This window comes from Falco rusticolus, chromosome 5 (genome assembly GCF_015220075.1).
Source record: "Falco rusticolus isolate bFalRus1 chromosome 5, bFalRus1.pri, whole genome shotgun sequence".
Classification (NCBI taxonomy): Eukaryota; Metazoa; Chordata; class Aves; order Falconiformes; family Falconidae; genus Falco; species Falco rusticolus.
In genome coordinates, this window is record NC_051191.1 from 21516294 (window position 1) to 21538017 (window position 21724).

General features: G+C 46.7%; 1 protein-coding gene across 4 annotated transcripts in view; it reads right to left on the reverse strand.

Moving 5' to 3' along the window:
• Positions 1-21685, reverse strand: part of FBH1 (F-box DNA helicase 1) — a 32068-nt gene extending 10383 nt beyond the window's left edge. The window contains exons 1-14 of one of the 4 annotated variants that reach the window (XM_037389001.1): positions 21668-21685; positions 20725-20890; positions 19059-19220; positions 16402-16931; positions 14905-15035; positions 11854-11989; positions 11428-11618; positions 8681-8776; positions 6951-7045; positions 4191-4359; positions 3113-3341; positions 2188-2275; positions 1430-1516; positions 194-330 (exon numbers count right to left, since the gene is read on the reverse strand). In XM_037389001.1, the coding sequence (XP_037244898.1) occupies positions 194-330; positions 1430-1516; positions 2188-2275; positions 3113-3341; positions 4191-4359; positions 6951-7045; positions 8681-8776; positions 11428-11618; positions 11854-11989; positions 14905-15035; positions 16402-16931; positions 19059-19220; positions 20725-20734 (2061 nt within the window). In that variant the 5' untranslated portion in view covers positions 20735-20890; positions 21668-21685. Of the gene's footprint in view, positions 1-193; positions 331-1429; positions 1517-2187; positions 2276-3112; positions 3342-4190; positions 4360-6950; positions 7046-8680; positions 8777-11427; positions 11619-11853; positions 11990-14904; positions 15036-16401; positions 16932-19058; positions 19221-19857; positions 19930-20724; positions 21010-21667 lie in introns of those variants that run through there. The other 3 variants (XM_037388999.1, XM_037389003.1, XM_037389002.1) reach the window with 3 other exon arrangements.
• Between the last annotated feature and the right edge of the window lie 39 nt (positions 21686-21724).

Consider the following 21724-nt stretch of genomic DNA (forward strand, 5'->3'; position numbering starts at 1 on the left):
AAAAGGCACAAAGGAGCTCTGCAGTGCAGAGTGTGAACAGCAAAGCGCACGACTAATCCAGGCAATGCAAACCCTCCACGGCAACCAACTCAACATATCTGGCTGTTAGATGCCTTCTGAAAAAGGATGTGAAACATTTTCCACTGCATTAGGTATCTATCCAGGGAAGGACAGAAGAAGACCCTCAACTTACCTGAGTGAGATAGTAGACATGGGTGTGAGGCACTCTGTAGAGGGTATTGACAGCACCTCGGAAGCTATAGATCTGCTGGTGAGGGTCTCCTACGAGGATTATGCCACATGTCTGCGACAGCACAATATCCACAATGGCTGCAGGAAAACATCAGAGCATTAAGGGGAAGCCTGCTCATAAACAAGAGTGAACTGTACAATGTCTCTTGCCTGATGGCTTGCAGCATTTAAGAAGGGGTCAACACAGCTGCGGGAGACAACAGGCTGGGGAGAGGCAAAGGGAAGCATGCAGCTGACTGTGAGCTCTACAAACATCCTTCCATGATGGTATTTTTTCCTGTACTGGAGCTCCACAGCATCTTATTCCCATGCTTGTGAGCCCAGCACAAATCCACTACCCATCCCCAGCAATCTGGACATGCTGCATGCCTGCACAGTGACTTAATGCACACCTCAGCAAGCCCTTTGGTCCACTTTGATCAAGCCTGTCCAAGGCTTGGTGATGCTGGTAGAGCAAGTGCTTGCATTGCGTGCAGCTGCAAAAGCACAGCCAAGCCTCACGTGACCACATCTTGAGGCAGTACAAGTGGGAGATGGTCTGATGAAGCCATTGAGCAGATTTAACATTTTCTGAAAAGACCAGGCCTTCTTCTGCCCCCCTTCTTTTGCTACTCAGCACACAGTTCAGTCCACTTAGATCCCTTTGCAGAACCAATTCAACCTGTTTTGCCACAGAGAGCTACTCTCCATATCCCTGGCAAAGAAAGTCAGCAGCTTTCTGCTGTGTGACTCAGGAATCTCTGGGGTGGTGCAAGGAACAGGTAAGACCTGCACCCCATGCCAGGGTGGGATGGAGCAGCTCTGCTGTTCTGACAGCTGAAGCATTTAATGTCTCACTACTCTTGTAATAAACCATGTCCTTGGCTATGCTGGTGTTATGTTTTTCTCTGTTAGCAGCAAAGCAATAGCAAAATAGTCTGGATGGCACATCCAGATGCCCAAAGCAACTGAAAGCAACCCCTCAAGCTGATGCATGTGTACTCTTGTAGCCTGCTTACAAGCTGCCTTACTGAATTTGCAAGGATCTGGGACCAAGCAAAGGGTCAGTTCTAACGTTACAGCTGAGGGGCAAATTTTTTTTTAATTGTGCCACTTCTCACACACCCCTGAGCCACACGAACATCCTCTCTGTAAAGTGCTTAGGAAGGTTGCAGCTCTGCCTCACGTATGCACTCACCTGGAGTGCAGTCCTGTGCTTCATCAACAAAAATGGCATCATATCCTGAGAGCTGAGGCTTGCTGAGCTGCCAAAGTTTCAAATAACCTGAAAGAACAAAACATGTGAGAGGGTAATTTTCTCACAATAAAACACCATGATCTTTAAAACAAGTCCCTTAAAAACCCCCAAAATGTTTCTGGCCCTACTTCTTGCTTGGAACGTATGACATTTGGAGGGGCTGCAAAAATCGCCACTGCTCCCAGATGTTGCTCTGTCTCTCTTGGTTTTATGAAGGATGAAAAAACCAAAAGTGACCCAAAACAACCTGACTGCACTGGAGGAAGGCAGCTGTGCTGATGACTCCAAAACCCTTAATGCACAAAAAAAATGACAAGGAAAAAGGTTTTCCCTAGCTACCCTTGGCACTATCTGCACACATGCTAAGAAGCAAGAGGAAAGGACATGCTGGCAGGAAGGAAGAATCACTCACTGCTAGCACTCATTCTGCCCACTGTCTCACCCACTATTTCAACAATTTTGTTGCCAATCACACATCTGAAGAGTTCCACCATTTTCCATGGCCAAACCGGAAAAATAAACAAACTTCCACCCTTTGGGTCTGTTGTGAGCTCCCTGGTGAGCTAGTGGCGGGAGAACAGGAATTTTATACTTTTTGATGCTCATTCCTGGTGCACAGCCAGAAGTAAGAAGTATGAATCCATTTAGTTTTCTACTACAGCTCTCTGTCTGAAGGCATTTGACATCTGTACTCTTACCATCACAAGTCATCTTGTATTTCTTCTCTACATCTCCATCCAGCTTCTTCATATTGTGCCATATCTCTTTCGCCTCTTTCACATTAATCTAGAAAGAGAAAACCGAAGGGTCTGGATAGATTGCTTTGAGCAGAAAAATAGTCATGGCACAGCAGATCTTTCTCCTCCTACTTCTCTTCTGCATCACCACTAGTTAACTTCTCCTCAACAGTCTTTTCCAAATGCAGTCCCCTGAAAAGAACATTTCTTTGGCTTGGCTATCAGGACAGCATAATACAATACCCCCGAACATTTGCATATTAACACAGACTTTGTGTTTATTTTGGCTTCTCTGGACAGCTTGCAAGGTTCCTAAAGATATTTAATATTCTGAGGCTGTCAATTCATTCCCTGCTAGAAATAATGATCGCAAATTGGATTTCTGCTGGCTGGACTGGATCTGATCAGGTGTGATCAAGGTGGAGCAGAAAGGCTAATCTTCTCCACAACTCCAGCCCACAATGTTTGCAGTGCCAGTGCTACTCTTTTAAGTTTTGCTAAGATGCCTGTACTCTAAATGAGAATTTTTGGGTTTGGCTCTGCGTATCAAAATGACTACGAAAACGTTTATTGTCTTTACATGTAACATCACAACGCCGTTCAGGCACTGATATAAATACATGCAACCTCTCCTCTCTTTTCCTTGCAGGGAAGAAACACTTGCATTGAGCAGAGACAGTGATAATCTCCTCTCTAGAAATCAGCTGTGCAAACAGGGAGAACAAACAGGCCCCAGTTCCTCTGGATTTGTCACCAGAGGAAAAAATATTTTTACAGTCGTTTCTTACAGCTGAAGCACAAATACCTCTGAACTATGAAAGATAAGGAATAACTACAGCCCCTTTAAACCTTGCAGCGCAAGTCTTGCTTTACCTTAGATACTCACTTCCTTTTCTACTTGACTGACAAGTTTTCTCTCACCATGAGTATTTCTGAACCACACAGGAGTGTGCTCTTCACAGATCTCTTCATCTGAAGAGGCAAAAAAGTTTTCAAGGGTCTGCAAGACTGTTTTCCCTCTTATGAACAGAGATTGTTCCTTGTGGTTCTGGATAAGGGAACTGATGTAGTAAACTGACATCTTGGAGAAGTTCAGCTTGCCTTTTTCTCTGTAGCTGTGCCACAGATGACAAAAAATAAGAGACATGTTGAAACACACATGAAAAGCCTACTGGAAAAGCAAGCTCATTTTCACTTCTGTTACACACTAACACTTGCAGAAGCTGTTTTATACACCTACTTTGACCTCGTAATGGAATGTATTTAAAAGCTGCATATATTTGTCCTGGTGGAAGCACAAACTTCTTCATTTTATAGATTTTATAGGTGAAAACTTGAGCCAGAGAGATATTCCCAGCATTCACTCCTGCAATTACAGATTGTTTTCAGAGCCAGGTGAGAAGATTCCTCTCTTCTTCCAGCTCATGGCTCATTTTCCCTTCTTTCTGCAGTTTAGATGTACCAACATAATTGGCCAGAAGCTGTATCATTAGAACAACTCAGGTTAAGAAACCCCCTCCTCTGGCTAAAGAAAAGCAGCATTTAGAGTGGTTGTACCACTGAAGTGTAAATGGGAAAAAGCCATTTTCATTGGCTTTCTATCTCACTGTGAAGTGCTCCTGGGCTACAAACATGGGCAGGATGAACAGCCCCCAGAACAGCAATGGGACTTATGTCAGCACAGCCTATGCCAGAGCAGGGCAAGGAATCTGTTTCTCCAGGCTCACGCAGATGCTAAAATCACTGACCCATTCAATCTGAAAGAATTCAGAAACCATAACTCACAGTCTGGCTTGAAGCAGGTGAAAGGAATAATATCCCCCGTTATTTTTGCTTCCTCACATCCTGGAGGCTTACTTCAAAACCATCCCGGAGGCTTACTTCAAAACTAGACTTTCCTTTTCTGCCATTTCTTTTCCCTGCTCCACTAGCCTTCAACAAAGGAATCTAAAATCCCCACTCACTGTTTGCCGACACTTCCATATGCTAATGAATGGAAAGTCTTGCATGTAACGTTTCTGGGAAAGACACTCCTTCCCCTCTCTGCAACAGCTTTGTTAAATGTCACGTAAAGGAAATTCAGATCAGCAAACTTCTCCGCATACTTAACCAAGGTTGAGGTCTTTCCTGTACCTGAAGAACAGAAGAAAGTGAAGAATAAAGCATCCAGAGTCAGGAATGAATGAATCCACACACCTCTCATCAGCTTTACCTTCTCCTCCCTGCTGTCTTACTGTACAGCAGGACTATTTGAAGCTAATGGGAATTTATTCACTGACTCAACTGAAATCAGAAGCTGTGGAGCAAAGCAGCTTTGAAAAATTACAGTCTGCAGCTTAAAAGCTTTTTTTAAAAAAATAATTTTACCACCCAATATTCTAGAAGTCTGAGCATACATGAAGGTACTGGTTCTTTTGAAAGACAGCTTGGTAAATGAAATGTTAAAATTACTCTTTTTAATGATTCATGGGCTCATCTTCTTATAGGATCTCCCACTAATGATGCTCTCCTTTACTCCAGTTTGCTGCCAGACAGCACTGTCCACACCTTACGGAAAATGCTTCACTTGTGGGATACCATCCAAAACAAAGACTTGAGACAAGAAGAGCTCTGCACATTTCCTTCTTTACCCCTTTTCATATCCTCAGCGATGACACAGTGTCAGCAAACTTTGCCACCTTGTTGTTCACACTCCTTCCAGATGACTTGTGAATATTGAACAAAGCAGGTCCCAGCACAGACCTCTCCAGGACTCCAGCAGTTACTGCTCTCCGTGCAGAAAACTGACCACCTGCTCCCACTTTTGCCTCCTAGCTTTTAACCAACGATTCATTCATGAAGACCATGAGGATCTTTTACTATTTTGCCTGGTGTGGTGGTATGACCCTGGCTGGATATCAGGTGCCCACCAAAACTGCTCTATCACTCCCCTCCCCAGCTGGGCAGGGGAGAGGAAATATAATTAAAAGCTTGTTGGTTGAGATAAGGACAGGGAGATCACTCAGCAATTACCATCATGGGCAAAACAGAATCAGGGAAATTTTTAATTTATTGCCAATCAAATCAGTATAGGCTAACAAGAAACAGAAGCTAAATCTTAAAACACTTTCCCCCCACTCCTCTCTTCTTCCCAGGCTCAACTTCACGCCCAATTTCCTCTGCCTCCTCCTCCTGAAGGACACAGGAGGATGGGGAATGAGAGTTGTGGTCAGCCCATCACACATTGTCTCTGCTGCTCCTTCCTCCTCACACTCTTCCCCTGCTCCGGCGTGGGGTCCCTCCCACGGGAGACAGGCCTCCATGAACTCCTCCAGCGTGAGTCCCTCCCACGGGGTACAGTCCTTAAGGCCCAGGCTGCGCCAGTGCTGGTCCCCGTGGGGGCACAAGCCCCACCAGCAACCCTGCCCCAGCCGGGGCTCCTCTCTCCATGGGACCACAGGTCCTGCCAGGAGCCTGCTCCAGCATGGGCTGCCCACAGGGTCACAGCCTCCTTTGGGCATCCCCCTGCCCCAGCACGGGGTCCCCCATGGGCTCCAGGTGGGGATCTGCTCCTCCATGGACCTCCAAGGGCTGAGGGTACAGCCTGCCTCACCATGGGCTTCACCATGGGCTGCCGGGGAATCTCTGCTCTGGTGCCCGGAGCCCCTCCTGCGCTGACCGGGGGGCTGCAGGGATGTTGCTCTCACATAGTATCACTCCTCTCTCCACTGCTGTTGTTCTGCTCCCAGGGGTTTTTCCCCTTCTTAATCCCAGAGGCACTCCCACCATTGCTGATGGGCTTTGCCTTGGCCAGCTCTATCAGACATGGGGGAAGCTTCTAGCAGCTTCTCACAGAAGCCACCCCTGTAGCCCCCTGGCTACCAAAACCCTGCCACACAAACCAAATACACTTGGTACAGATATTGGGCTCACTGGTAGATTGCTCCCACATCTCCCTGTAACTCCACTGTCACAGCAGCTTTCAGCAAAAAAACACACTCAGCTACTGGTTTGGCCACTTCACCCTTAACATGCTCCTTTACACCTCCTGCATGATGCAGTCCAGATCATAAAATGAATGGTACACAGGAAACAAACATAAGAAAAACAGAAATAAGAAACCACTGTTAGTGGCTTCTGTACTGTGGTGCTTAGCTGTACATGTCCTTTTGCAAGTCTGTTCTGGCAGAGAGCATGCCTTAGCTCTGAGCCTCCAGTATGGTGTCTTTAAAGGAAACTCTCTGCAGGTGGATAGAGATTATTTACTTTTCCTTTTTAAATAGGCTCCTTGAATTTGATGCAATTCCCCTTTTCAAAACAGTGCACAAGTGCAGAATATTTCTTGGCTTGTGTTGCTCCTACAGGGATGCTAAACCTAAACAAGTAAAAGCGACTCTGTCTAGTGGCCTGTGGACAATAATACTGTTGAAACAGGCTCAGCACATGGCTAAGTAACACATGGCGAGTTGCTTCTCCTCTCCTGGGTTCCCTGACAAGGTGCTCTGGGCAGTCATTGACAGCACTCAAACACTTGGTTTCAGCATCCTGTCTGAATATGACATTTACCTAGCTTGCATGGCAGTAACCAGCACCATGCTTCCCATTCCTATTTCTCTGCAAAAGCCTGCTCTGATTTTTTGTATTGATTAAAAGTAAAGCTAACACCCCTGACATCCACACAGTTCCTCGGACAGAAGAAGCAGGGAGGGAAGGGGTGAAATTAGAGGTTATGCATTCATTCCTACCTGCAAATGCCATAATTTTCACTCTTTGACCACACTCAATTTTGTGATTCAAAATCCTCTGCTGTTCATGCGTCAGCTTTACTTCAGGCCAGATACTAAAAACAGAAAATCCAAAAATTAAGAAAATAAATCCCCTGACATAAAACAAACAAAGCAACTAACAACAGAAGGAAACCAATGAATGACTGATCCCACCCAACAAGCAGGAAGGTGAAACTACAGCAACTTGGTTATTGTGCAAATGAGAAAAGCAGGGAATAAGAAAAGACCAGAGACAAAGGAATAAAAAGCAAACCTTGGGGAAGGCTAAATAGGAAATATCTTCCCAAGGGCCCTAAGCCATGCCTTAAAAATTAATTTGACACCCTGGCTCCTTAGGCTTATTGAAAACAAACAGCACCTTGGGTTTGGGGTGCTCTGTTGCTTTTGAGAGCATGTTATGTTAAATTGCTCTCCAATTTCTCAGCATGTAGGACAGACCAATTATCCCTGCCTTACAGGGGAGCTGAGAGCTTTGATTAAGAAAGGCATTCAGCACTTCTGGCTGGAATGCAATTGTTTTATTCATAAAGGTCTGAAACCTGTAATCAGCCAACAGTGTTAATCGCCTCTTCACACAGGGTCCTCCCCGGTACCACGCACAAGGGCGGAAAGCCTTGTTTAAGTATCCTTGACATTTCACAGCTGGCAGTTAGATGGCTGCCCCCAGGATGCATCTTTTACTGAACAAGCAAAACTGGCTTAGAAAAAGACTTCAAATGGAGGGGTAGAATGAAAGGGCTGGCTGAAACCCAGCATCTGTTTACCTATTTATTTTTTTTTTGTTATGACCTCTCTCACTGTTGTGCCTTGGATCATCAGTGATTTTATTGGATTTATCTTTGCTAGACCTCTGTGATGGATGAATGCACTACTATTCCCCTTCCGTAAGTAAGGACAAGGAAATTAAATGACTCAATCCAGGGTAACTGCAGCAGAAACGGAACAAAGCCTGGACCTCCACAGGCCAGGAAAGCATTTCACTCCTTACTGTCCTTTTCTAGGCAGCAAGCTACCAACCAATGCCAATTTATAACAGCTATATATGTGTGTAACAGTGAGTATGTAACAGTTATCCAAGAGGATCTAGAAAACAGGAGCCAAATCAATATCCTGCTGCTGGTATCTTGTTTCCTCCCATGCACAAAAAGCAGCGCTCATAAATGAATGGCCCACGTTATCTGCGCTACAGTAACGTCACCAGCAAGCCAAACCCCATTTTGGCTGACTGCATGTTTCTAGAGGAAGACATTGTTAAAATTAAAGCAGGCACTCTTCCCTGCTTCCAGAGCTACTTATCCATGGGGAGAGTGATGATTTGGGAGGGTATTTTGGGGTGATTTGGGCTCTGTGAAATTTCAGTGGCCGTCACACTGGAGCACAGAGAACTGTGTTGCACCGATACACAGGCCCATCAGTGAATGACTTCTAAATTCAGTTAGTGCTTGGTAATTCAGTATTTACAGATGTAAGGCCTGATTCTGGTTTTCCTCTACGAATTCAGGGAGAAGATGGCAAGGGGCAGAATAAGGTTTTGTACTAATCCTTATGAATCTGAGAGTCTTGTCAACCAGCCCCTGCCATGAAACATTTGCTCCCCCTCCAAGGTTCAGCACTCCACCAGGGCTTTGTGTACTTAGGTACATTGCTTGGATCACCTACAACAGCATCACTCAGCCCATAAGTCTTGCCTGCAGCGTGAAGCAAATGTTTCCTCTTCTACTTTCTGCATAGTTACAGAAGGATTTTCCATCAGATACAAGCAGGAGAAAACATTGTAATGGATCCTGGCAGAAAGAACAAAAGAGAAACTATCATTGAAAAATCATCAATAACAAATTAAACGTCTGCAGCCACCTAAAAGACCGCCCGTATCTTGAATTCTTCCAGCAGAATGACGCACAAAGTCCCAAGTGCTCAGGGAGCTGCAGGAGACAGTGTTAATTATTTTAAAGTGCAGTTAGTTCTACCTTGAAAAGTGACTGCAAAGGCACCACGGGGACAGCTGTGCCTGTGGCCTCTCCCTCGGTCCTGCTGGGTTTGTTTCAGGTTTGCTATGCAAACATGACCTCGGATCAGAGTCCACAGGATCTCTCCTGAACCACAGTTGGCAACAGAGTCTGGGGAGTCTGAGAGAACTGGTTGCCAGTTTAGGCCTCTGAAGTGAACTGGTTTCATCAATTTCTTTATAATGATTTTAGACAAGCACGTTAGCTCTGACAGTACTTCATGGTGTGCTGTTAATGCAAAGAGAGGAGCACAGCAACCCTGTGGTTTTAATTATGCTGGCAATAAGTAGTGTAAAATTAATCTCCATTATACATCAGGGTTGACACCATTGTGGTTTTACCTTTTAGTGCAGCTTTGTTCCTGTGACCTAACAGCTGCCACCCCAAGCCACACTCCAGGACAGACTTCAGAGAGTCACAGAACAGTTGGGGTTGGAAGGGGCCTCTGGAGATCACCTAGTCCAGCCCCTGCTAAAGCAGGTTCTCTCTCCCAGAGCAGGCTCACAGAGTTGTGTCCAGGCAGGTTTTGAATGTCCCCAGAGAGGGAGACCCCACAGCCTCTCTGGGCAGCCTGGTCCCATGCTCTGTCACCCCCACAGTAAAGAAGTTCTCCCTCATATTCAGCTGGAACTCCTGTGCTGCAGTTTGTGCCTGCTGCCCCTTGTCCTGTCAGCACACCTGAAAAAAGCCTGGCCCCATCCTCTTGGCACTCACCCTTAAGATGTTTGTAGACACTGATAAGATCCCCTCTCAGTCTTCTCTTCTTCAGGCTAAACAGGCCCAGCTCCCTCAGCCTTTCCTCAGAAGGGAGATGCTGCAGTTCCTTCATCATCTCCACAGCCTCTGCTGGCCCCTCTCCAGCAGCGCCCTGTCTCTCTGGAACTGGGATGCCCAGCACTGGACACAGCACTCCGGACGAGGCCTCACCAGGGCAGAGCAGGAGGATCCCCTTCCTCCACCTGGCCCCACTCCTCCTCATGCCCCCCAGGATCCCACTGGCCCCGTGGCCCCACGGGCACACTGCTGGCCCACAGGCAGCTTGCTGCCCACCAGGACTCCCAGGCCCTTCTCCGCAGAGCTGCCTCCCAGCAGGTCAGCCCCAGCCTGTGCTGGTGCACGGGGCCGTCCCTGCCCAGGGCCAGGACCCTACACGTGCCTTTGCTGAACTCCATGAGGTCCCTCTCCACCATCTCTCCAGCCTGCCCAGGTCTGGCTGAATGGCAGCGCAGCCTCTGGTGCGTCAGCTGCTCCTCCTAGCTTGGTATCACCAGCAAACTCGCTGAGGGTGCCTCTGTCGCTTCATCCAGGTCACTGATGAGCAAGTTGAACAGAACTGGACCCAGCACTGACACCCGGGGAACACCACTCACATTCACATGTCACATTAGGTGACCTGCATGCTAAAACTCACCCGTTGCTCTAGGAGCTGCAAATAGGTATCAGACAGTTCCTTGAGGACATGTTTCCTCCTTATGCCCTAAATTCCAAACCTTGTGGGGTTTGAAGAGATAATGACAGAACAGATGTGGTCATTCCTATTTCTTCTAGTCTAGATTGTTCCAGGACATGGAGATGGGATGTGGGTGCTTTGTCCATGAGCTCTCATTGCTAGCAAGTGACACCTTCTGTCTGCCACATCTTCAGCAGGCACCTACTCAAGGTGATGACCTTAGCTAGCACTTATCAATCACAAACAGGCCAAACAAGCATCCTGATTTCCCTGGTTAGTAGCCTGAGCATGTGGCCCATGGCTGAGCAAGCAGAGGATGAACCCTTCTCCTGTGTCTAACACAGGCTGGACTATACCTCACAGAGGGTAGCTTACAGAACTATCTTCTTTCTAGCTACAGATTCATTTTCCAGTGTAGCTCATTTCCAGTCTTCTCAGAAGAAAAATTTACATGTGTCCTTAATCCTTATCCTCACTGCAATTCTGAAGCAACCTGTGGACTCTTATCTGCATTACTGGGCACCTCTTGAATAAAAGGCACATGCAGTGGGAGCCCACAGGACTTGAAGTATCACTTAAGAGGACTGAAGTAACTAACAGGTCTCAGGAAGGTAATAACCACATTACCTTGTTGCAGCTGATGTGTACCTATTTCTAATCAGAAAGTTTCTTTAGTTGCTTTAAAACCTGATTTTCTTTCTGAAAAAAAAATATTTTTTTTGAACACTATCTCCTGAAAAACAAGCAGACTATGAAACAGGTGAGGAATTAACAGAAATCTAAAGGCAACATTCCTGAATGTTCCTGCAAAAACCTAGGGATGGGCACGCTGTTCCTGACAAACTGCACACACTGAGGAACTGGAGAGCCCTAACCAACAGCAACATAATTGCTCATAAGCATATATTCACTGTATATATTACATATCACCATGGCTAGAAAGAGGCAGGCAGGCAGGAAGCATCTCCATATTCCTTACCTATTAGTGATTGGAATGTTCTTGTTTCTCATTGCATACAGTAGTGTTGCTATGCAGTAAAGTGTCTCTGTCACATCCACAACAGAGACGGTAGAGCTGGGTCTCTGCAGACACACCATCAGCTTTTGGATGTCGCTGACGCCATCGGAGAAAAGCACCATGACTGTAATTATGGCCCATATGTTCTCAGGCTGGTATAGGTAACAAGAAAGAGTGAGAAAAACGCTTTGAGCCTTTAGGAGCAGGGAAACCCTGCTTCAACACCGAGAAACCACTTATGCCATGATGAATAGTTAAATCCTCTTCAGTCACCCTGAATAACACCCCAAGTGGAAAACCTTTAGACGCAGGAGGGTAGATATGACCTCAAAGCACCAGCAGTTGTTAAACCTGCCAAATAAACCAGTTAGTAACTGTTAAACCTACCCCTGTCCTGCTCTGTAAATGTGGCAGTTTGTTGACAACACAGACTTCAGCCTTTGAGAAGAGGTGATGACTCTTCAAACACTGCAGAACTGCACCAGGATCTACTTTCCGTCCGGAGCGTATGGCAGACACACACCTGCACAGAACGGGAACAGCAGCATTCGCAAAGAAGCCTTGTCAAGTAAGTTTACTCTCCAAGTATAGAATGCCTTCTCTAAAGTACCATCAGCCAGGCCACACCAAGTTTAACTATGCCTGGCTCTTTGCCCCTCAGATTTGATGGGATGCATTCAGTGCTGAGGCTGCAAGTTGCTGAACTTAAATTTCCAACCCATTCTTTTGCTGAAAGCCATTTAGACAAATAATTCCCCATTCTGTTACACAGATGTGCTTAAATACTTTGCTGCATCAAGCCCTTAGTCTGCAAGTTTCCTTCTGGCTGTCTCAAAGTCTCCTTCCAGAAGACGGATCCACCTTGCTCTCAACACAATTTGACTCTTCTATTTGCACCATCTAACTGCCACATAAAACTGCCCTCGAGACTACAGAGATCTGAACAGAGCACTTGCTTTTATCAGGGACCTAGGCTTGGGCTTGCTGCTGAGCTGTGACTGATAAGTCAGTGTGGGTCCAGAAAAGCAGGCTTTCAGGAAAGGAAAAGAAGAAAACACACTGGAGGTGTGAGGAACCAGGAACAAGAGCTCAAATCTCACTCTCCATGAGATACTTTATTTTAGCTAAATCCAGGAGATGCTGAGCCTTTCTTCAGACCCTGGCTGATCAGGAGATGGAAAAGCAGTGCTGACATGACAGATCCTGAAATGTAAAGGGATGCTGAAAGGGGTGCTTAAATTGAGTCTCACTCTTTCCAGCTGTCCTGGTTTCAGCCAGGATAAAGTTAATTTTCTTCTTAGTAGCTGGTGCAGTGCTGTGTTTTGGATTTGGTGTGAGAACAATGTTGATGACACATTGATGGTTTTTAGTTGTTGCTAGATGATGTTTATACTAAGTCAAGGACTTTTTAGTTTCTCAGGCCCTGCCATCAAGAAGGCTGGAAAGGCACAAGAAATCGGAAGGGGACACAGCCAGGACAGCTGACCTAAACTGGCCAAAGAGGTATTCCATACAATGGGATGTCATGCTTGGTATATAAACTGGGGGGAGTTGGCCAGGGCTTGCCAATTGCTGCTCAGGGACTGGCTGGGCATCGGTCAACGAGTGGTGAGCAGTTGTATTGTGCATCACTTGTTTTCTTTTTTCCCTTCCCTTTGGATTTCATTCCTCTCCCCTTCTCTTTCTCCTTTTCATTATAATTGTTATAATTATTATTATTTACTTTATTTTACTTTATTTCAATTATTAAATTGTTCTTATCTCAACCCTCAAGTTTTACATTCCTTGCTGATTCTCCTCCCTATCCCTCTGGCAGGGGGGAGTGAGTAGGTGGCTGTGTGATAGTTACTGGCTGGGGTTAAACCACGACACCAGCAGAGTCACCCTGCAGGAAGCAACCACACGGCATCCTCCAAACCTGTTGTTGGGAGCCAAAAGGCAGCAAGTGACAGGACAGCTCAGCCATTTTTTATTTTGTCATCTAAAGCTTGTCTTGGAGCTTCTGGCAGCTTCTCTCAATTGCTGTACCCAACCCGGCTGTGCTCTGATATACAGATGCATCTCCGAAACCTTCCTTTGAGCCTCCAAATTCAGCAGTTGCTTGCCGACACCCTCTTGCTCAGGCTCTCCTCACCTCTTTCCTACTCAGTGCAACAACCATCTCCCTGCCCTTCAAGAGGACACACCATCCAAGTCAAAAAGGCCACTGCCAAGACTGTTCTTCTGCCTCCTCTTCCCAATCCATGTTCAGCTCCTCCATCTCCTCAGACATTAGTACAAGGCTATCCCTGTCCCCGGCTTTGGAGCCTCTCCCTCACTTATCCATCACTTCTCACTTGCTGTCAAAATCACGGAAACTGCAGAAGTGACTTTGTAAGCCATCTGCTCAAAGCAGGGATGACTTCAAGTTGGGTTGTTTGTGCAGGTGAGGTCTAAGCCTCTCCAAGGATGGAGATTCTTCCCCACCTCTCTAGGCCAGTGTTTGGCCATTCTCCTAATATTCAACTGGATTTCCTATGCTGGAACTTGTGCCCATTGCCTTTTGTCCTGTCACTGTGCACCTCTAATAAGAGTTTGGCATTGTGCTCTCTACAGCCTCTCACTAGGCGGGGAAAGACAGCAATTAGATCCCCTTTCCAGCTCCTCTTCTCCAGATTTCAACCTCTACTGGTACATCACCTCAAATACTGTGTTCAGTTTTGGGCCCCTCCACTACGAGACACTGAGGTGCTGGAGGTGTCCAGAGACGGGCAACAGGGCTGGGGAAGGGGCTGGGGCACAAGGCTGATGGGGAACAGCTGGGGGAACTGGGGTGGGGGTGGGGTGTCAGTGTGGAGAAGAGGAGGCTTGTGGGGACTTTCTCACTCTCTACAACTACCTTAAAGGAGGATGTAGCAAGGTGGGGGTCGGTCTCTTCTCCCATACAGCAACTAACAAGAGGAAACTTACTCAAGTTGCACCAGGGGAGGTTTAGATGGGTTATTAGGAAAAACTGCTTCACCAAAAGGGTTGTGAAGCACTGGAACAAGCTGCCCAGGGAGGCAGTAGAGTCACCATCCCTGAGGTTATTTAAAGAATGTGTAGATGTGGCACTTAGGGACATGATTTAGCGGTGGACTTGGCAGTGCTGGGTTAATGGTTGGACTCAATGATCTTAAAGGTCTTTTCCAGCCTAATGATTCTGTGATGAGCACATGATCGTGTGCTCCAAACAGAACAAGGAAGAGGAAAGGGAAAGTTTTTTCCCTATTCTAGAACCCTAGTAGTGATTTCTGTTGTTAAAATAATTTCTCCCTCATCTTCCTGTAAGCCTCCCACCTCTTTGGAAGACAAATCCATTTGTCTCCTAGCAATTCACAGGATAAAATGGAAGAAGACCCAAAGCAAGGAAGGTCTGAGGGTCTACAGGTACAAACTCAAGCGCTGAAGCAGACTCACCTGATCAGCCCCAACACACATTCTTCCTGCTCATTTGTTATGGTGAAATCCTGCAAGATCTGTTCAACTCTGTGCAGGGCCGTGTCCTCCTTCATTAGGTACCGATGGTATAGCTTTTTCCAAGGAATGAACTAGAACGAGAAGCACATACCACCATCCTTCATCTCACAGCACTGGAAAATAGGTCTCTTCTGGCAATAAGCTAATCAACATGACTTCCAAAGACAACCTGGAGTTGAAAAAGTCCCTGTAGCTTGACGGAAACAGGTAATTAGTATAAGATGGAGAAGGAAAAAGGAAACAGAGGAAAGAGAGAAAGACTTGTTCCTCATAGCCTGCAAACATGTCTATAAAAGGCTGTTTTTTCTAGAATGATGGGAATAGGGTGATGCTGGTTCGGTTTCAAATGTCAAACCATTAAAGGAATGGGGGTATTTTAAGCACTACTGCACAGATCTGCTCTGAGCAGGGTCTGAGTGCTTAAAATCCCTGTGTCCATGAAGCCCTACCTTCCTGCAGCCTGCTGTTTGGATGTCTTTGGTAAAACCAGGATGCTGCCTTTTAGGCTAAGTCATGGAGTGAGGGGCAGGTTTGGGAGAGGGCTTGAGCACACTGAACATCCAATGCATGCATTTTCTATGCATCTCTCTAGATTTTCAGGCTCAAAGCATGCATGCTGTGCTGATAAAGCAGAGTGCAGAACATTTGCACTGTGACCAGCCTTACTTGTCCAAATTTACCGGAAGGGCATGAACAAGAACTTGGATCCCAAAAATATCTGGGCTGTGATCAGTCCCCTACCACTCTAAGTCAGGCCAAAACAGCTTCTTTGTACAAGCTGAGAGTTTCCAATGTAAATGGTGAGCGAGTCTAGTGGTGCCAGCTGTCTCCAAGCCACCTTGAGTTGAAATACAGAGATCCTTGTTACAGCCAGAATGACTGCCAGTGGGTTCACGACTGTTAGTACTGTGAGGGCGTTGACTGTAGATGAACCAAGCTCCACAAAACGGGGGTTAAAGGCCTTTCCTCTAAATCCATTTGACTACAAGAGACGCCACACACACACACATACAGGCTGGGGGACAGTGACGTACACTGGCCACAAGAGGACACTGCCCAGTCTGCCAGCCAGAATTTCCTGCATGATTCCCGTCAGAAAAAAAGGCTGCAAGGAAAACGGTGAAGGGGAATTTGGTGGAATCTTATAGGATGCTCTCTTTCCATGTATGGGAAGAATGCATCAAGGGAAGTTACCCCAATATTGATTTTCTGATACAAGCTGGTGTCTGAAGATGCCACTGTGGCCCAGAAGACCAAAAAATAACAAAAGACCTAAGAAAGGATGTGGGTATTAGGGAACAATAAAGGGATTAAAAGGAACAAAGAGACAGACACAGCATGGATGCTCCTACAGCAACACATGTAGCCACCAGATGAAGACAGAACGGAGCAGTAGGAGAAGAGACAGGCTCAAATCAATATCACAGCAGTCCTTACCAGTGGATCACTGACTATCTCCCTCCAGCAGCGACACACCAGGCTCAGGTTCTGATACAGATCAGTCACTGGTAGGAAAGCAAAGATGTTCCTAAGGACTTCAACAGGCAGCTTGCTAATGCTTCCCTGAGGCACTTCCCAGTTCCGAGTCCCCAGGAGTCCATAGTGTGCATCAGGGACTGGTTCAATTTCCATATCATCAAGTTCCTGCTTGATCTGGCTGTGAACCACCATTGGCTTCTTAGGATCACCCCACAAATCATGTACTGGCTTGTGAATGCCTGCAGCTGCAGTGGACAGAGGCCGTTTTCTGGAGTTTTCCTTGGGAGCTGGTAAAAGGTCCTCATCCTCCATAAAAGCACAGGAATCACCACTGATCTCCATCACAGTGGAGACACTGCTGAAGGAATCATCAGGTTCGGTGACAATGGGATCCAGGAGCTCTTCTTTGATTCTACTCTTCACCCCACCAGAACCTACTTGTGTCTGAGACTTCCTGAAGTAATCAGTGATGTTTGGCTGACCTTGGCCTGCAGAAACAAGAGGAGCACAAATGAAGTCAACAGAAACAAGTGCAAAGTGCACTGCTCCTAAGCTAACAAGGAGGCCAGAGGCTGTGTCAGGTGGTAGTTACTTCCACCAGGGTTCCTCACAGATGTATGAGTGATGAACTGTCCTGCTTCATATTGCTTCTCTGGTAACCTATGGAAGTCAACAGAACAACATTCAATCTGAGCACTGCCAAGGTACACTGACATCTCCACTAGCTTCTAGAAAAAGATTTGGTCTGCATGACAATCTGGGCATTCAGTCTGGCACTGTCAAGGTACACTGACACCTCCACTAGCTTCTAGAAAAATATTCAGTCTGCATGACAATCTCTCAGATCAACAATTCTTATCTACCATAAGGATCCATGTTAAACAGAAACATGGTTGCATGATAAATTTCCTGGGAGATATTTCCACTAGCCAAAGAAAGAGAAATAGGAAGGAAACAAAATGCAAGACTTGAGTTGTGGTGGTGTGTTTCAGACTGAGGTTGGGCTCTCAGTAGTTATTTATTGTCTTTAACCCAGTAAACCAGAAGCACGCTAAGATTTTATAAAAACTTCAGGGTTTAACTACTGCTCTGTACCATGAGAAGGTCACAGCACCAAGCCTCTAGCAGGCTGCTCCTATCACAGTATAAGAAAGATCAATGCGTTTAAGAGGATAAACAGACATTTCTTGCCAGATACTTTCTGGCTGCAATGTCAGAAAGCACTAGAGATGATAAAGGAAACAGAAACTTGGCAAGGGACTGCTCTCGGCAGCCTCTCCTTTCTCTGACAGCCACGCAGTCCATGTAGCACACAGAATAAAGTTATCAGCACTGGTAGTATTCATTCTGTCCTGTCCTAGTCTGCCAAATATCCTGATGGTTAGCTAAGAAGCAACCTGAGAAGAAAAAAACAATCACAAGCAACTATTGCTGATTTTAATGCATTTTATTTCTGGATGCTTGAGAAGGCATAGCTTAAAGAGGTCTGACTTGCAAGACATTTGTTGCTTAAAAAGAACAGCTTCCCTGCTAACTTTTAAGTCCAATACCCTAAAACCTGCAGCACCTAAGATTACTAATTTTTTTTTTAAAGTGAGATAATCGAAGATATTGCTGGTATGAAAATGGAAAAGAAAAGCATGTCTACAACCACAGAGTCTAGGACTCTGGTGTATTGTCCTGGCTCACCAGCAGATGTTCTCTGTGACATGAGTCAGCTTACACCAAGCTATAGAGATTCCCAAGCCTCCAGGGAAAACCTGAAATGCAGCTCAGTCTCAGCTTCCACAGTGACCAAGGTACTCAGGAACTCATGAATAATTCAAGATTTTTTTGCTTTGCTTTCTGCCTGTGTCCTCACCCACATGTGTGTGTAGCATCTCTTGTTGCTACATAAGTTTTGAGGCTGGGTCTTTAACCCGGCATCATGAACTATTTGAAAACAGCTCTTTTACCTTCAGTTTGAGCCCTGAGCCCTGCTGAGTGCAGATTAGCTCAAAGTCTTACCCATCCTCAAAAGCCCTGTGAGGCTTTGCCACTTTCGAGACCCGCATCGACAAACTGTGTATCACAATGTTTCCCACTCCCAGCAAAGTCAAAGATCATTAATATCTGTTAAGTGCTCAACAACACTTTTGCACTTCTATGTAACTAGACAGCTCATTATTAATTAATAATTATCCTAAAGAGCATCCAGTACCAGGAGTCACATCATTAATACTGTCTAATTGCAGAGGCTGTAGCATTCCCCAGAGAGCGCTGCTTTTCTGCCCAGGTAGTCTCTGACAGCTCAGTGACAGAGATACGGAAGCACTTTGGTGTGAGGAGAGACTAAACACACACATGAAGGCAAACTTGCTCCCCCATAGAGGGAAGTAGTCAAGAGATCTCTTTTTCTTGCCACTTGGCTTTGTGGAGGCAGAGATTAAGCCCAGTTTTGCCATGCACCACTCAAAACTGTCCACTGTCTTCCATCTGCACTCACCTCATCTGGCATTACTCCTTATCAGTACAAGTTCAACAATGGATTACACAACACCCTTTTACTCCACACCATATTAGCATTTTTCTCCCCCAAATCCCTCAGCCTTCAAAGTTATTCATAACCAGTGTACCTCCTCGATGTCTCCTTGTGTGGTGGGTGGGATAGAGGCCCCTGTTTACATCTCCTCTTCTTTGACTCAATGGCTGTGTCAGGGAGGATGAACCTTCTGCACTCTGTGCGAGAGCTTCGCAGTCAGCAGCAGTAAAGTGCATTTTTTTGAATCGCTTCACTGCTTTGGCAACATGCAAAGAAAGACCCCAAACCCAAAGCGTTAGCAAACAGCAATAAACAATCCATGCCTTTAACAGAGGCATACAGTTTATTTTCCGAAATTTTATCGACAGTCCCAGTGTTTCAGCCAGGATTTTCTTTGAATAAATCATAGCAGATGCTCATATAACGCTCTGGTGAGGCACTAAGGAGGGCAATGCATCATGTCAGGGCAACACATCTGCTGTCACTGCAACAGCAACTTCACCCCAGGTCCCCACTCCTGTGTGGTACAAAGCTTCAGAACAAAAGGGACTACATAAACCCAGAATTCTAGCAAGTTTTGTGATTTCTCTATAATACTGTAACACGGACAAAACAGATACAAGCATCTGTGTAAATGCAAAGTATCATTAGGAGGAGGCTGAGGAAGCCTGCAGAGGAAGCCTGCGCAACCCTCTGCAAAAGATAACAGTGATTTGCTGGGGGAAGGTCAGAGCCAACATTCAAACACACAGATCTGAGCCTCTTGCAAACAGATCCAAGCTGGGATCCTCCATTAAGGAGGAAACAACCCACTCACAGTACAGCTCTTCCCCATGAGGATGGTTAAGAATCAGCAGAAAACTATCTGGAGAGTTATTTTAAGAAAACCTTACTTAAAATCTGCATGAGGTCCCCTTTTCTGTACACAGCACAGCCAGCAGAAAATGTACAAACAATGCAACTTGCCTCCACCAAGAAATGCTCACGAGAAACCCGAACCCAGGGCACAGGATTGGCTTCCTTCCGATAGAATTATCAGCAAAACAATGCTCATGCGGTTTCACTTTTACTTTATTACTGCACTGTGCTGCAGATGTTAGATTCCTTTAACACGTTTATGGCAGCCATTAAAGCAATCAACTGATTTCATACAGCAGGAGCCAGGGGTCAGTTTGTTTCATTATGCTGCTTCCTCCTTTTCAGCCATGTCAGTTCGATAGAGCAGTGTTAAAAGCACCCGCTGAGCTCCCTGGGGAGGCTGTTTTCTAATATCCCATGTTCCTCAAAACACAGCAAATGAGGCAAGCACAATTAAAAAAAAAACCAATGCAAGACAGTCCTGTGGCACTTAGGGACATGGTTTACTGGTGGGTTTGGCAGTGCTGGGTTAATGGTTGGACTCGATCTTAAAGGTGTTTTCCAACCCAAATGATTCTACGATTCTGTTCTACCTAAAAATAGTATTTCTCACTTTTCTCACTTGAAATTGAATTTTTTTTTTTGATCAAACAGCACAAATCATTGAGGTGCTCCAATTCTCTTAAGCACACGGTCTCGGCAAATGTCAGAGCCGAGGTACCAGCTCCATACCCATTCCTGAAGCTATCGGACACAGAAAGGTCTCATGCGAGACTGGATATAGGACTGGGGGCAAAAACTCTGCTCTCCAGCCCCAGGACAGCAAAACCCCCTTGTGCCAGGACCGTGGCTGAGGGTTCAAGTCCAGAAACCCAACACAAAAAGAGCTGCTTAGGATTCACCTGCATGCATCTTTTTTCCCTTTTCCCAAGATTTTCCATTGATGACAGCAGAGGCACAAGTGCTGAGCAAACTCTGTGTTGCAGGGCCCTGACACCTTTTATGGCTTCAACCATGTAAGGCACGTAATGGAGAGCAGAGCTCATCAGCCATGAGAAGTCACCCCAGCTGCGAAGTGAAAGGATCAGCCATGAGCAGCAGCCACAGAGGATGGGGGAAGCTCCAGGAGGACGTTTTCTATGTTTCTATTTGGGAAGAGCTGGGAGCTGCTCCCTGTCCCCACCCCCGGCACATTGCATCCAAACCGTTTCCCCACGCAGATGCACCGATCTTGTGCCCCCCAGCAGCCCAGGCCCCCCCCCCAGGGCTACCCCACACTGGCCCAGAACAGCCCCCCCATTGCCAGCCCCTGCCCCATGCCTGTTGCCTCCATAGCCAAAGTCCCCCCCTCCTCCGTGCCCCCCATTGCCAAGGGCCACCCCTGTTGCCAAGCCCCCTTCAATGCCAAGAAGCCCCCCCATTACCAAGGCGCCCCTCATTGCCAAGCCCCCCCCCCCAGTGCCGTTTCCCCCCACCAACACCAAGAACACCCGCCATTGCCAAGGGTCCCCCTGTTGCCAAGCCCCCCCCCATGCCAAGGAGCCCCCCCACAATCAAGGGTCTGCTCATGACCAAGCCCCCCCCCAATGCCAAGCCCCCCTATTACCAAGGCCCCCCTCCACTACCAAGCCTCCTCCATGCCAAGGAGCCCCCCATTACCACACCCCCCGTTACCAAGGGTCCCCTCATTGCGAAGACCCCTCCTTCCCCCCATTGCCGAGGATCCCCTCATTACGAAGGCCCCCTCAATGCCAAGGGTCCCCCCTGCTCGCCCTCCCCCCCGTTCTCAAGGGACCCCCGCTGCTGTGCCGGACCCCCGCAGCCACGGGCCGCCCCGCTGCTTACCCCGCTCCCCCCGCGCTCCAACCCGCCTCCGCGCTCCCCGCGCGATTTCGCCGGCCC